This window comes from Propithecus coquereli, unplaced genomic scaffold (genome assembly GCF_000956105.1).
Source record: "Propithecus coquereli isolate 6110/MARCELLA unplaced genomic scaffold, Pcoq_1.0 Scaffold2, whole genome shotgun sequence".
NCBI lineage: Eukaryota > Metazoa > Chordata > Mammalia > Primates > Indriidae > Propithecus > Propithecus coquereli.
This window is the reverse complement of record NW_012144966.1, coordinates 3,633,814-3,648,875: the sequence shown is the minus strand read 5'-3', so window position 1 is coordinate 3,648,875 and position 15,062 is coordinate 3,633,814. Positions and strand designations below refer to the sequence as shown.

The 15,062-nt window shown below is 39.0% G+C and overlaps 1 protein-coding gene across 1 annotated transcript in view; it reads left to right on the top strand.

Moving 5' to 3' along the window:
* SPAG1 (sperm associated antigen 1) overlaps positions 1-15,062 on the top strand; it is a 69,693-nt gene that overhangs the window by 39,142 nt on the left and 15,489 nt on the right. Inside the window, exons 11-14 of the mRNA XM_012643587.1 lie at positions 5,466-5,481; positions 5,606-5,944; positions 6,337-6,436; positions 12,060-12,212. Coding sequence (XP_012499041.1) covers positions 5,466-5,481; positions 5,606-5,944; positions 6,337-6,436; positions 12,060-12,212 — 608 coding nt within the window. The remainder of the gene's footprint in view (positions 1-5,465; positions 5,482-5,605; positions 5,945-6,336; positions 6,437-12,059; positions 12,213-15,062) is intronic.

The window sequence follows — 15,062 nt, the reverse complement described above, 5'->3', positions numbered from 1 at the left end:
GAGATGAGTTGGAATAAATAGCTGGAAATTCAGAAGTGATCTTTTCAGCCTAAGAAGAAATGAAATCAATTGAACTGGTTATGCTCACCTCTACCAAGTTATGTTGTTAGCTGTAGTTTGAAAAGAGGTCTAGAGCCTTGAACATGAGAGAAGTAACCCAACTCACTTTTAGGAAAGTAATGTTAAAGTACAGAGGGAAGTTACCAATTTGGAATCTTTGCATATGCTTCTCCATCTCACCACATTCCAAGAAAGAATTCCTGGTCATTATGGGTTCTGTTCCAGGGAGCCCTGAGGGGCGCAGAAAAAGCCATCAATTAGTGTTTTGTAACATCGGCTGATAATGCTGCTCCTTCATGAGCTCCACTCCAGATGGCCAGGCCCAGTTCATCCAGACTGAGGTATAAGATAACCGATGTATTTAATTTAACAACTGACAATTAGTGAGCGCCTACCCTGTGTCAGGTACTGAGGTAAGACAACTGACAGGCTTTTTTCACCTCCCCTTCTAAGGACTAGTATTAAGAAATGCCTGCCTAATTCGCCAGGGTGATTAGGTCTGGGGATTTGAGTTTGTGGGCTTTCCCCTGGAAGCTCCTCATCTATTTTTCCTTCCCCAGTAGAGATCACTTAGAAGAAGTGGCCATCACCGTACAATTGTAGCTGTCAGGGACTTTGGTATTTATTCCATCTGTCTCCTTACAGAGTCTGTGAGAAATAGAGGGAAAAAATGAGCATTTAACCCCCTTTGCAGTACTGTTGCTTATTTGCCACTTAAAAATGAAATCTAAGAAAATTAAATAGTCACTCTCAAAAGAATAAAATATATTAATGGATAAATATCTCTCTTGTCCTAGAATTGGTAGGAATTACGCAGGGACTTCTAAGAGTTAAATAATAGACAAGATCATAAAGAGAAAGGTGAATAATTTTAACTATGTAAAAGTGAAAAATGTATATCATAGGTGCCATAAAAAAATCTAAAAGGTAAATGACAAACTAGGAAAAATGGCAAAGGGTTGATAACTTTATAACATGAAAACATTTAGAAAACAATAAGAAAAGGATGAAGAGCCTGTATAAAAATGGGCAAAACATATGAACAAATCACTAATGAAGAAATACAAATGATCAATAAATTTTTTATTGCTAGTGAAAATGAAAATTAAATATACATTATTTTTTCTCCTATTACATTGGCCAAGATGGAAAAAGAGAGTACCCTTCGTTTTTAAGGTTGAGGTGAAATAAGCATTCTTTTTAAAAAAATTGAGATATATTTCATATATCATAAAATTCATCCTTTTCAAATTCAGTGAATTTTAGTATATTTACAAGTTGTACAACTATTACTACTATCTAATTCCAGAACATTTTTATCATCCCCCAAAGAAATCTCATACCCATTGCTTCTTGAACTTTTGGCTGAGATCAAGTGTAGAAATCTCATACCCATTAGCAATTACTCCCCATATTACCCTTTCCCTGGCCCCTGGCAACCACTAATCTACTCTTGTCACTATGGATTTGCCTATTCCGAATATTTCACATAAATGGAATCATACAATATGTAGCCTTTTGTGTCTGTCTTCTTTCAATTAACATAATATTTTCAAGGCTCATCTAAGCTGCAGCATGTATCAGTACTTCATTCCTTTTTATGTATAAATAATATTGCATTATATGAATGATATCATATTTTCTTTATCAGTTGATAGACAGTTGGGTTGTTTGTCCATTTTTTGGCCATTATGAATAATGCTGTCATGGACATTTATGTACAAAGTTTTGTGTGAAGAGATGTTTTAAATTTTCTTGGGTATATATTTGGGAGTAGAATTGTTGGGTTATATGGTAACTCTATATTTAACTTCTTGAGGAACTGCAGATTGTTTTCCAAAATGGCTACACCATCTTACATTCTCACCAGCAATGTATGAGGGTTCCAATTGCTCCACATTCTTGCCAACACTTGTTATTGTCTGCCTTTTTTAATTATAGCCATCCTAGTGGATGTAAAGTAGTTATCTCCTTATGGTTTTGATTTGCATTTCCCTAAGGACTAATTATGTTGACCTTCTAGTTTTGATTTGCATTTCCCTGAGGACTAGTCAACATAATTAGTCCTCAGGGAAATAACCCAATAATAATTAGGGTTATGATACATATGATTTATAAATTTTGATTTCTAAATTTGTAAATATTCCTCCCATTCTGTGGGTTGTCTTTTTAGTTTCTTCATAATTCCTTTCATGCACAAAAGTTTTTAATTTTGATGATGTCTAAGTAACTATTTTTTTCTTTTGTTGCTTGTGCTTTTAATATCATATATAAGACTCCATTGTCAAATCTAAGATCATAAAGATTTACCCCTATATTTTCTTCTAAGATTTTTATGATTTTAGCTCTCATATTTAGGTCATTGATCCATTTTGATTAATTTTAAATATGGTGTGAGATAAATGTCCAACTTGGTTTTGTGGGTTAGTTTTCTGTTTTTTGTTTGTTTTTAGTATGTAGAAATCCAGTTCTTTAATCATTTGTTAAAGAAACTGTACTTTCCCTATTGAATAGACTTGATACCCTTGCCAAACAGTTGGCCATAGATGTATGGGTTTATTTCTGATCTCTCCGTACTATTCCAGTGGCCTAAGTGTATGTCTTTATGCCAGTGCCACACTGTTTTGATTACTATAGCTTTTAGCAAATTTTAAAATCAAAAAGAGTAAGTCCTTCAATTTTGTTCTTGTTTTTCAAGATTTTTTTTGGATATTCTGGATTCCTTATAATTCCATATGAATTTAAGGATTGGCTCTTCCATTTATTCAAAAAGGTTTTCATAGGATTGTATTGAATCTGTAGATTGCTCTGGGTAGTATTGACATCTTAACCTTAACAACAAGTCTTCCTATCCATGATTACAGGATGTCTTTCTATTTATTTAAGTTTTTAATTTCTTAAAGCAATATTTTTTAGTTTTCAGTACATAAGTCTTTTATCTCCTTTGTTAAATTTATTCCTGGGTATCTCATTCTTTTGGATGCTATTATAAATATAATTGTTTCCTTAATTTCCTTTTTGGACTGTTCATTGCTGGTGTATAGAGACACTGATTTTTATGTGTTGATCTTATACTTCATAACTTAGCTAAATTTGTTTTTTGCTCTAATAGGGTTTTTTTGTGGGGGGAGGGTGGATTCTTTGGGATTTTCTATATATATAGGATCATGTCATTATGAATAGAGATAGTTTTACTTCTTCCTTTCCAATATGGATACCTTTTATTTCATTTTCTTGCCTCATATATCAGGCTACAACTTCTAGTACAGTGTTGAATAACATTGGTGAAAAAGGGCATCCTTTTCTTGTTGCTGATGTTTGGGAGAAAGCTTTCATTCTTTCACCATCAAATATGATGTTAGTGGGGTTTTTTCATAAATATAATTTGTCATGTTGAGGAATTTCATTTCTGTTCCTAGTTTTCTCAGTGTTTTTATCATGAAAGGGTGAAGGATTTTGTCAAATGCTTTTTCAGCATGAATTGTGATGATCATGTGGGTTTTGTTTTTTTTTTTTACTTTTTCTGTTAATGTGATATGTTGGCATTGATTGATTTTCTAATGTTGAACACCTTTGTATTCCTGAGATAAATCACACTTGGTCATGGTGTATAATTCTTTTAATATGCTGTTGAATCTGGTTTGCTAGTATTTTGTTGAAGGTTTTTGCATCCACGAACTTCCCAAACTACCCTGCCCAGGGCTACACTTTGGTTATTACTTCTTTTGATATTTGTTATTGCTGAACTCCTTTCTACCCAAAATATTCTTGGCTTCTGAGGCAGTATGCTCTCCTGGTTTTTCTCATTTCTAGGCATTCCACCATCTACATTGGAGAGTTTTGCTCTGCTTATCCTTTAAGTGTTAGTGTTTCTCTGGGATCCTTCTGAGCCTTTAAAGGAGTGATCCTATCCACACTCAAACATTTATATGCTGGCAACTCCCAAGTCAATGTCCCTGGATGAGGCCACTCCTCTGATCTGCATATGGAGCCACCTCTTGAACATCTCCTTTGCATTGTCCCATGGGCAGCCCAATATCCACCACAACTCAAAAGTCTTTCACGTTTGGGCCTCTGTTTACCTTTCCGGAGACTCTTGTTCAGGGCTATTTCAATCTTAAGGAAAGAATGCTTTGCATTCAGTTCAAATCTGGGTTGTGTTGGTTTATACCTTCCTTAGCTTTTTCCTTATCTCTATTGCCTTGTTTATAAAGTGGGCATGATAATCTCTGGTGTTAGGATTAATGAAAATGTATGTAAAGGTCTTGATCCATATTAAGTTTTAAATAAACAGCTATTTAGTGATAGTATTGGTCAGACATGAGGGGATACCGTGCAAGGGGATCAAAAGTAATACCACAGTGACCACTGTTTCTACTGACACTGATTTGTGCTTTCATCCAGTTTCCAGTTGAGGACTTGAGTTGCAGATATCAGATGAAAACCGGAGCCTTGCTCTAATAATCCTACTGGGTCCAACCTGGGGATTTATCTCTATAACAAAATATTTTTATTGTTTTAATAATTAAACCTCTTTTGGTTGGAGATCCAAATTGGATGTGATTCTGCTGTGTAGAAAACTATATTAATTAATATGTTTTTATACTCAAGGTGATCTCACTGATTTTCACTTAGATAATTGTGGTTTTCTATTCCCTCTTTGAGTTTTAAATCTTGGCTTTACCATTTATGGACGAGAATGGAAATCATTAAGAATCAGATTAGAAGTTGTTAAAGGAGAAAGCTTGGAAATCTCTGTATTTAAGTGCTTTTTAACAGTGCTTTGAAATGATTAGTTGCTTTGTGTTAAATATTGATGATACCATCAATAAAATATTAATACATCATTTTCATATTTAAAAATAGTAGATTCAATAATCAATTATTAAAGCTATTAATACCTGAAATCTTTCAATCAAAATCAAAGGAATTTTTAGTTTGAATTAGGCATTGGGATGGAAAATTTTCTGTTTTTAAAACTCCCGTTAAGCTTAAAAACTAGGTGCCTATCTTATGTGACTTCTTTGCTAAATTCACTTTAAAATGACTTAAAAATCACTGACTTTTTTTCCAAATCGTTTCTTCCTAATCCTTTAAAATAAGGAAAGAGTGCCCCCAACCTTGGGTGCAGTTACTGTATTCATTAAGTTTTAGTAACCCCATTCATTCATTTATTCATTCCTAAATTGTAAATGGAAGGAAAAAGTACGCATTCTGTAAGATCTACCTGAGCAGGTATGGCCTGATGAAGGGAATGGTTTGAAATGCCGGTTTTCACGTCACAAGACCTTCCGGCGTTTGAGGAGTTAAACACAGGTTGGCTTCAGTCCGGAGCCGCAGAACCGTGACCTCAGGAAGCCGCAGGGACCCCGGGGGCCGCGGACTTGCCCCCGGAGGTCGGGAAGCCGCCGGGCTCCGCCCGCGGGGGTGGCGCCGGCCCGGCTTCCCCCGCGAGCCCGCCTCCTGCGCCGGGCACCCCCGCGGCCTCCGCGGTAGTTTCTCCTGATGATGCAAACACTCACTTCCCGCACCCATTTCCCCACAGAAGCCGCCGAGCCGCGCGCCATGGGCAACATCCAGAAGAAGCTGACGGGCAAAGCCGAGGGCGGCAAGCGGCAGGCCAGGGGCGCGCCGCGGCGGGGCCGGGCGGCGAGCGCCGGCGCGGACAAGCGGGGCCGGCCGCGGGCCTCGGCGACGGCGGGCGGTGGCGCCAACGGGCACCCTGGCAGCGGGCGGGGCGCTGGGAACCCCCCAGTGCCGCCGCCCGGCGCCCCGGCCGGCCCTGCCAGCCTGAAGACCCAGGGCAACGAACTGTTCAAAAGCGGGCAGTTCGCCGAGGCGGCCGGCAAGTACTCGGCGGCGATAGCGCAGCTGGAGCCCGGAGGTAGGTGTGCTGCGCCCCGCGACGTCCCCAGGCCCCTCGGGCTGCGGCAGGTCACCGGACCTAAGGGGGCCCCCGCGGGAGAGTCACAAGCCGCCTTTTGAATGACAGGCATTGCATCTGTGCATTCCTCCCTGGTGATTAAGGGCGCTGTGTGACTTGACCTCCGTGAACAATACCTTGGAATGCGGAGCATGTGCCCGGCCTGGCGTGTTTGCATCTGTCCCTGAGGGCTTTCCCTCTGTGGCCATTGCGGGGATAGACAGCTCCTCGGAGCTCTGCGCGATCAGCAGTCGGTAGGACTGCAGTGCCACTGGAGACCTCAATCTTGCAATTCTGGTGAACTGTGATCTTGCTAATGGATTTTAACTGTATTTAATTAAATGTGATTTTAGGAAGTGAAAGTGCAGATGATCTAAGTATCTTATATTCAAATAGAGCAGCATGTTACCTAAAGGAAGGAAACTGCAGTGGCTGCATTCAAGATTGTAACAGGTAAACTGCACGTTTTCAGGTTTGTCAAGAGATTGTTATAATGTCATTGTGATGAATGCAACGTTCAATGTTCAATATCCTCCTAAATTTTCTGCATATGGGTCTAATTTCTTAAGACAGTTTTACAGTATGTTAATACTTACAAATAATTAATTCTCACACATATGAAGACAGTTATAGAACATTGTGCAAGCTTTTTTCATTTCCACTGCTACCACCCTAATTCATGCTCTTTTCATATCACTCCTAGACTACTGGAGAAGCCTGATAACTAGTTCCAATCCACTGTGGCATCAGAATAATGTTTCCTGAAGCATTATTTTGCTCAGATTGTCTCAAACAGGCCTTTAATGGCTCAGTATTGTCTTCCAGATAATTGTAAACTTCTCTGTCACCATGTTGCCCCCCAAACAAGTTTTTGCTCCCATTTTGTCCACTGGACCACTTCCTGACACTCGCCCTGTTCTCTGAGGCTTTGCCCTCATTGTCCCCAATGCCTGTAGTGCCCTCTGCACATCTTGGTGTCTGATATCCCTCCTCAGCTGACCCTCCTCTCTGCCTTCCTGAGCGCCCCAAGCTTCTTGGTCATCTCAGATCTGTAACACCTGAACTGACACTTGGTCACACCTGTAGGTCCTGTGTTATCCACTGCAGTAGATTTAAACTCCTTGAGGTCAGGAACCATGTCTTTTTTTTCTTTTCCTTTCTTTTTTAATTGACATATAATAATTGAACATATTTATGGGCTATATAATGGTGTTTTGACACATAATATTTAATGACTAGATCAGGGTAATTAGCATATCCATCGTCTTGGATATTTATCACTTCTTTGTGTTAGGACATTCAATATCCTTCTTTCAGCTATTCGAAACTATATTATTGTTAACTATAGAAATCATGTCTTATACAGCTTTCTACTCCTCGAAGCACAGTGGTTACCGATGATACTCAATAAATTACGTGTCTGGATGGATAAATATATTTACATAAATAAAACATAATTTTCTTTTACCATTAAGTATTAATAATAAGCCTGCTTCAGAAGCCTTTTGGCAAGAAGCTACATTTTTAGTACATTTTTTAGTACATCTAAAAAATAAGAAGTTATTCCTGGTTTGACTAACAGTCCAGATTTACTCCTGTTGCCTCATACAATTGTTAATATTACCCCCTAGTTTGGACAGTAAATTATACGGACACTCTGTTTATAAGGTGAGCAATTTATTATTTATTTCATTGGCAGTATCAGTTTATTGATCTAGGTGAAGCTTGCTTGTATACGTGCCTACGGTTTAAAAAGAAGGCCTTGAAGCATTTGGATTTTTTGCCAATTTTACATATTCAAATATAAAATAAAAGTATGCAATATTTATATTTTCTTTGGCCTGACTTTAGACCCTGTTCATGGTTATGCTGGCTCCCACTAGCTAGCTGTTACATTTTCAAGATTCTGGTTGATGTCAAGTTGATAGCTTGAAATCTGACATGGTAGGATACCATTTAATACCATGAAAACCGGCAAATGCCACAAATCTGGGCTTTTTTCCTTTCCCAGAAAATTCTTAAACATACTTACCACTGCTCATAATGAACTGAGAAGACCATGCGAATTTGTTGGCTACTAGGCACGTGGTGATTTGCAGCCAACATCCTTTCAGCCAAGTGTCTGTTTCTAATATTTACTACATTGCCCTAGGATTTGTCTTAGGCCATCCCCACAGTGAGTGAGGTTAAAACTCTAGTTAAAATTCAGACGCCTACAGTCAGGGCTGCTGCAAAACAATGGATTCACTTTGTCCTTAAGTGACAGGGCATGGACATTTACTGGTTAAAATCGCTATTTAAGGTAGACCCAGGAGGAAGTCAAGGATGGGACTCCGGCCATGGTGTCCCCGGAGTCCAGAATGGGGGGTTGTCCTGAGGGAAAGCAGGAGATGGCCTGCCAGTGAGGGAGGTGGGTGTCAATTTGGGTAGCTTGTCCTTAAATAAGAGCTGTGTTCTAGGCCAAGGAATCTGGCTGTGCTGGTCAGTGCTGACCGCCATAGAGACCGACCTACTTAGATGTTTTTTTTGATAGCTGGCCTATGAGTCCCAGCACAGGGCGTGGAGGTAATGCCCAATAGAGGGCGATTTTACTCTAAAGCGGTGATTCTCAAACTTGTTTTAAAGCCAGAGAAGCCATAATGTGCTTTTGTGAACCTATTGAAATATGGATGTATTTAAATCTATATGAACTAGGAATAATGTATTAGCAGAAAATATGACTATGTTTTCTCTTTCACCTCAAAAAGATTGCATACACGTTAAAGGAGGCTTAATCTTTAGTTGTTCTGTTAATTATCTTTGCTCTTTGGGAAGTTCCATGAGCTCTTACAACCAGACAAGTGGTATCAGTAGTCAAACATTGAAAAAGAAAAACTCATGGGGGCAAAATTTAAAATGAAGAAAAGGAAAGAAACTTCTACCTATGAAAATAATTTTTTATGTATTTTGGGGAGAAACTACTATTTGATTTTAAATGGCTAACCTCTAAGGAGTGTGGGTGTTTCCCAGGGGTGTGTTTGGATAGTGGCCCTTGGGCGAGTAGGGGACCTTTGAGGAGCTGGGGCGCGGGGAAAGCACTTCCGCTGTCCTCACCACAGCATCTGCATAGCTCTCTTTAGGCCTGCGGGTGAAACATGAGCAAAAGTTTGAAAGCCATTATTCTAGAAATTAATTTTGTCCTTATAATTGTTTATCAGCTAAAAAAATAGCTTCGCTTTTCCTAACTGTCAGAGAACCTTTTTGGTTTATTTAGACCACACCAAAAAATCTTTGGGTGACTTTCCATTGAAGACATTTTGACAGACTAAAGACAAATGAATGTTACCCTAGTAATTCTTCACTTTTTTGCTTATCTTTCCTACTTTCTGACAGACTTGAAACTAGAAGACTCTTTAGGGTTTTAACTGTGTTAACTTGAATGGACAGCCTCTTTCATAAACTCTGGTTTAAAAGTTTTTTGGGCTTATTTGTTTTTATGAATGGGTGGGCTTTTTCCTTAACGGAATCTCCATTCAAAAGCTCATATTCATTTTCAGGATTGTGGTTAAAGGAAAAAACAAAAAATCAAAACAAAACAAAACCTTGCATTTGCTAGGCTAGAAAGTACTAAAAATTAAATGCATCATCTCATCAGTTTTAGATCCCAAGCTTGGCTCAGGGCCATCTCGATTGGATAAATGGCACCTGGAGTGTTGGAAGTCCCCTGTGAAGTGAAGGGAGTCATGTGGTTGTGAGAGGGACACATTTACAATCTCTGTCATGGAGTTAATATCCCCTGAGCATTAAACTAAGCTAGATTTAAGGCAGTGGTGCAGGTGACAGATCCTGAGGCCCTAAGATCTATTGGGTGTAGTATTTAAGTATGTTTACTTGATTTTAATTTCATTTTTAAAATAACTTTTACTAATTACAAAAGTAACACATACCTGTTATAGAAAACTTAAAAAAATCAGCACAATACAGAGAATGTCATTTAAATCACTCACATCCTAATACTTAGGCAGAGCAAAACTATTTTTCAGAGAAATGAATCTAATTAGTTTTAATAGCATTTTTACAGTTGATCTTAGCAAAAGGCTGAGAAGTGATGGGTTTAATAGCATTTTTAATTTTACGGGACAAAGTCCAGAAGGGCTCCCACAAGTACAGTTGAGTATCTGTATGACGTGGAGAGTTGTGGAGGAGTCTGAGTGCAGATGACTCAGAGTTCCTTCATTTGCAGTGTTTGTGTGTGTGTGTAGGAGGAAGAGAGTAGGCTCGGAGGGTTCACTCAGGAGTTTGCTGAGTGCCTTTTATGGCCTAGATGTTGATCTAGGCCTGGGAATATCATGCTCAGGACTGGCGGTGCACTCGCCTTCGTGACGATCACATTCTAAAGAACGGACATGTGGGCGCATCACACCCTGTGTCTCTCAATTTCCTCACCTGCATAATGAACATACTAATATTTACCTTACAGGTGTGTTGTAAGATCAGATGAGAAAGTCTACAGTGTCTAGCACGTGGCAGATACCCTATCAGTGCTTCTTCCTTACCAAATAATTATAGACAGGAATAGACAGCAGATTTCTGAGACTACTGGGAAAAAAACAAGTTAAACAAAGCAGCTCTTGCTTGCTCATGCTTTCCCTGAGGCAAGGGAAGCATTAAATATTTAATATATAAAATTGCTTATATCATGAGTTATCACAAAGAACAAACCTGTAATCTCCAGAGTAAACAGTCTAGTGCAGATGCCGGTGAGTAGATTGTGTAGAAAGTAGGCTCTTCATAGGACTTCTGCATGAAAGACTTCTTTACAGCTTCAGGTGATTTTGTTAAAACCAGCATTATGATAGTTTTCAGTCATAAATACAGATGGTCCCCAACTTACGACTTCTTGACTTTACAATGGTGTAAAAGTGACAACCACTAGGTTTCAGTCTTAAGCACTGGTGATTCTTTGACCAGAGAGTCTCTGGGATGCCTTTTTGAATTATGATATTTTCAATTTATGATGGCTTTATCACGATGTAGCCACATTGTAAGTCGAGCATCGGTATGGTTTTTTGATTGTTTTATTTCAGAATGTAATGAAGTACATTAAATACTGAAATTGCTTTAAACAGTAACTTCAAACAAAACCAAAGAGCACAACCTTGAAATACATCTTTAGTGATATTGGAAACACTTCATAGACTAAAAAGTGCAAGATGAAATTGATGACTTATAAGAAATCATTGTATGTTTAGTTCCTTGATTTCCTTCTGGTCTATTTTTAAAGCCCTTGTGCAGCAAGTAAATCCTGATGAACTGTAGTAAGTTTTAGAGTGCTGATTTGAAAAATGTAATGCAAGTTTTCATGCTTCTATACTAAGGTGCCTTATTAAATATATAGGTGCAAATAAAAATTTCTCTTCCTTCCTTCCCCCCTCCCTCCCTTCCTTCCTTCCCTTTTTTTTTTTTTTTTGAGTTAGGATCTCGCTCTGTTGCCCAGGCTAGAGTGCAGTGGCATCATCGTAGCTCACTGCAGCTTCCAGCTACTGGGCTCAAGCGATCCTCCTGCTTCAGCGTCCCGAGTAGCTGGGACTATAGGTGTGCACCACCATGCCCAGCTAATTTTTTTTATTCTTTGTAGAGACAGGGTCTGAATATTGCCCAGGCTGGTCTCAAACTCCTGGGCTCAAGCAATCCTCCCATCTTGAGCTCTCAAAGTGCTAGGATTACAGGTGTGAGCTACCATGCCTGGCCAGAATTTTCTTTGTAATTTGTCAATAACAAGAATCTGTTCAAACCTTGTTCTGTGCCTGGTCCATGCTGGGCTCTTTCAGGACATTGTGTAGGCTGCCAGGGAGCTCACACCTCAGTGGAGAAAGAATAAATGCCAGGGTGCTTTGATACTGGTTTACAATAGAGTAACCAAATTTGATAACCCTGCTGCTCTGGGTTTCCCTTTCTGGTGTTTTGCTAGGTTCCCAAGATGAAACATCAGATAGGTACATATTTATGAGTCCAATACTGAAGTATATATTCAGTTAAGCATAAATTAGCGAATAGTTTGCAAAACAAATGATATGTAATTTTTTTTCTTCTTTAGAGCTCTGGAACTTCATCCATTCTCAATGAAACCTCTTTTGCGACGAGCAATGGCCTATGAGACTTTAGAGCAGTATGGGAAAGCTTACGTGGATTATAAAACAGTGCTGCAGATAGACCGTGGAGTCCAGCTGGCAAATGACAGTATTAACAGGTAATCTAATCTAGGCAGCTTCTTAAAGTCTAGTTGTTTTATGATGGAATTAAGTTTTTTTTCCCTTCCCCTCTTTCAAGAACATGTCAAAGTATAAACGTGTTCTCAGCTATTTACTTTACATGAATGATTGCCTTCTTTGACTCCACTAAACCAAGTGGTTCTTTCTCTCTAACTGAATTTCTCACTGTCCCTTAATACATTTTGAGTTGTTCTCTGGCACCTTTATATTTCTTTTCTGTATCATTTATTACCGTTAAGTGAATATTCTTTTTTTTTCTTAATGACACAGGTTATAGCTCATACGTGCTGCTTAAACATCTGTGGCGATAGGAAGGTGTTTTTGTTGATGTCATAAATCAGTACTAACTATAGGACAAGATCCAAAAATGTAGTGAAAACTGCCATGTTGAATCTTCTCCTCCCAAAGGGATTTACAAGTGTTCATTGGCACCACATCTGTCAGTGGAAACATCTCTATTGTTTCTCCTCAGGAGAATGGATGTCTTCATGAGCCTGCTAGATATTTGTGTTATATGCCCTTGTAAATAGACACTCATCTAGGATGAATATTAATTTATAATGGCGAAATAGCAAAGAATTTGGATCTAATTTATTTTGTGACCTGTTTACCCTCTGAGTGAGAATGGGAAGGTAAAAACTTTCAGACTTCCTAAATTGCTCTCAGGTGAAATTGGAAAATTACTAGTTATATAACATTTCTAGTTAGGTCTGATGTTTTCTGATCCCATTTGCCCAAAGTATAACTTCTGAAGTATTGATGTGTTACACTGTCCCCTGTGCCTGTCTAGCATACCATGTCCCCACTCCCCACCAAAAAAGACAAAAGGGGAAAAAATGACATGGTCTCTGTCTTTAAGCAAACTAGCATATAGCTGGGGGAAAACTTAATGTAAGACAGGTTGTCCCCAGCTGGGAAAATTGTTAGTAAGGTAGGGGGGATCACAGGAGGGTCAGGCCACCTTTGTCTGTGTGGGCTGGAGTGGTCGCAGAGGGAGCACTTGAGGTGGTCTTTGAAGGGCACTGATAGAACATGAGACCTTGAGCAAAATTGTAGAAAATGAAAATGGCATGTTTCGCATTAATTTATTTTTTTAAATCATGCCTTACCTTCCCACATGGTCCCAGCCCACTTTGGAGAAAACTGTTGGAAAGACCTGTAGGCAGAGCAGACAGCCATTCCCTGGAGCTTCTACTTGGTGGCTACACAGAACCTGTCTGATCCCAGCCTGATAAAAGAAAGGGATAAATATCTGATATTTGTGGCAGAGTGGGACGAGACAGAACCTCAGGCATCTGCCACCTCCTTGAGTTTATAAAATCAGGCCACCTCCCTGGTGCTGCATGGCCGCCTCACTGTGTGTCATCTGCTGCCTCCTTGTATGTGCCTGCAGGCCTTTCCCCTTTTTGTGTGGTTAATTCCTTCTCATCCTTTAGGAGAGGACTTGCTTCCTCTAGGAAATGACTTTCCCTGACCCGCTGTCTTTCTCCACCCCCCACACACCTTAGTTCCCTTACTAACACTTCCATATTACCCAACTTCCATATTGTTTTTACATTCTCTATCTCTCCTGTTTTGTAAAATTCTATTCCTGTCACTCTAGTGGATGTTCCTTGAGGTCAGAAATTGTGTTTTATCCATCTTTGTAGCTGCAGTGCCTCGTACAGAATATAGCCTCACTAAAAATGTGTTGGATGTGTGCATTGTCCAACAGAGAAAGCATAGTTTAGTCCTGTGCTTTGAGGCTTTGCTTTTAATTTGCCCCGTCCTCTGCCTGGTAATTTTCAAGGTACAGTTGGAGAAAGTAGGATCTTCTCACAGGGGTAGAAGTTCATGTGAAACATAAAGTATTAATAGAAAAACATGTGAAGTATGTGGCAGAGAAGAGGGGCCTGATTAAAGAGTATTTTAAAAATCTAATTAGTAGTAGGCCGAGTGGTTTAAAGGGAGAAATGTGTCTGAGAGATCATGATTACTCACATTCTAAACATTTTGCATTATACTTTTTAAAAAAATTAAGGTAGATTTCATGTAACAAAACTAACTATTAATACTTTAAAGTGTGCATACAGTGGCATTAGCACTCACAGTGTTGTGCAATCATCACTTCTTTCTAGCTCCAAAACATTTCCAGCACCCTGAAAGGAAACCCGGTACCCATTAAGCAGTCACTTTTCATTCTCCCTTCCCCCAGCCCTTGGCAGCCACCAGCCTGCTTTCTGTTTCTGTGGATTTATCTATTTTGGATATTTCATATCAGTGGAATCATACAATATATGACCTGTTTTGCCTGGCTTCTTTCACTTAATGCTTTCAAGGTTCATGGTTCATCCATGATGTAGTATGTATCAGCACTTCATTTCTTTTTGGCTGAATAATCGATTTTGTGTATGTATATGTCACATCTTGTTTATCCATTCATCAGTTGATGGACATTTGGGTTGTTTCTACCTGTTGGCTATTGTGAATAGTGCTGCTATGAAGAGTTGTGTACAAGTTTGTGTTTGAGTCCCTGTTTTCAGTTCTTCTGGGTGAATACCTAGGAGTGGAATTGCTGGGTCATATGGTAATTCTGTGTTTAAATTTTTGAGGATTGTATTATATTTTTATATGTACTCAGGAAGGTTCTTTTATATCAATTGACTTTTAAGACTCAGTCATTTTTTAATTCAATGGTTCTTGTTGCTATCTTGTTGATGAGAGGAGGCTCTGTCTGGTTTTGCCATAAATATTTTTAAATAAAATATCCATTTTCTAAAACTTCTCTATTCCTTTTTGTGAATCCCATATTTATGCTTGCTTTTCCATCTATTCCAATTCATTATGGA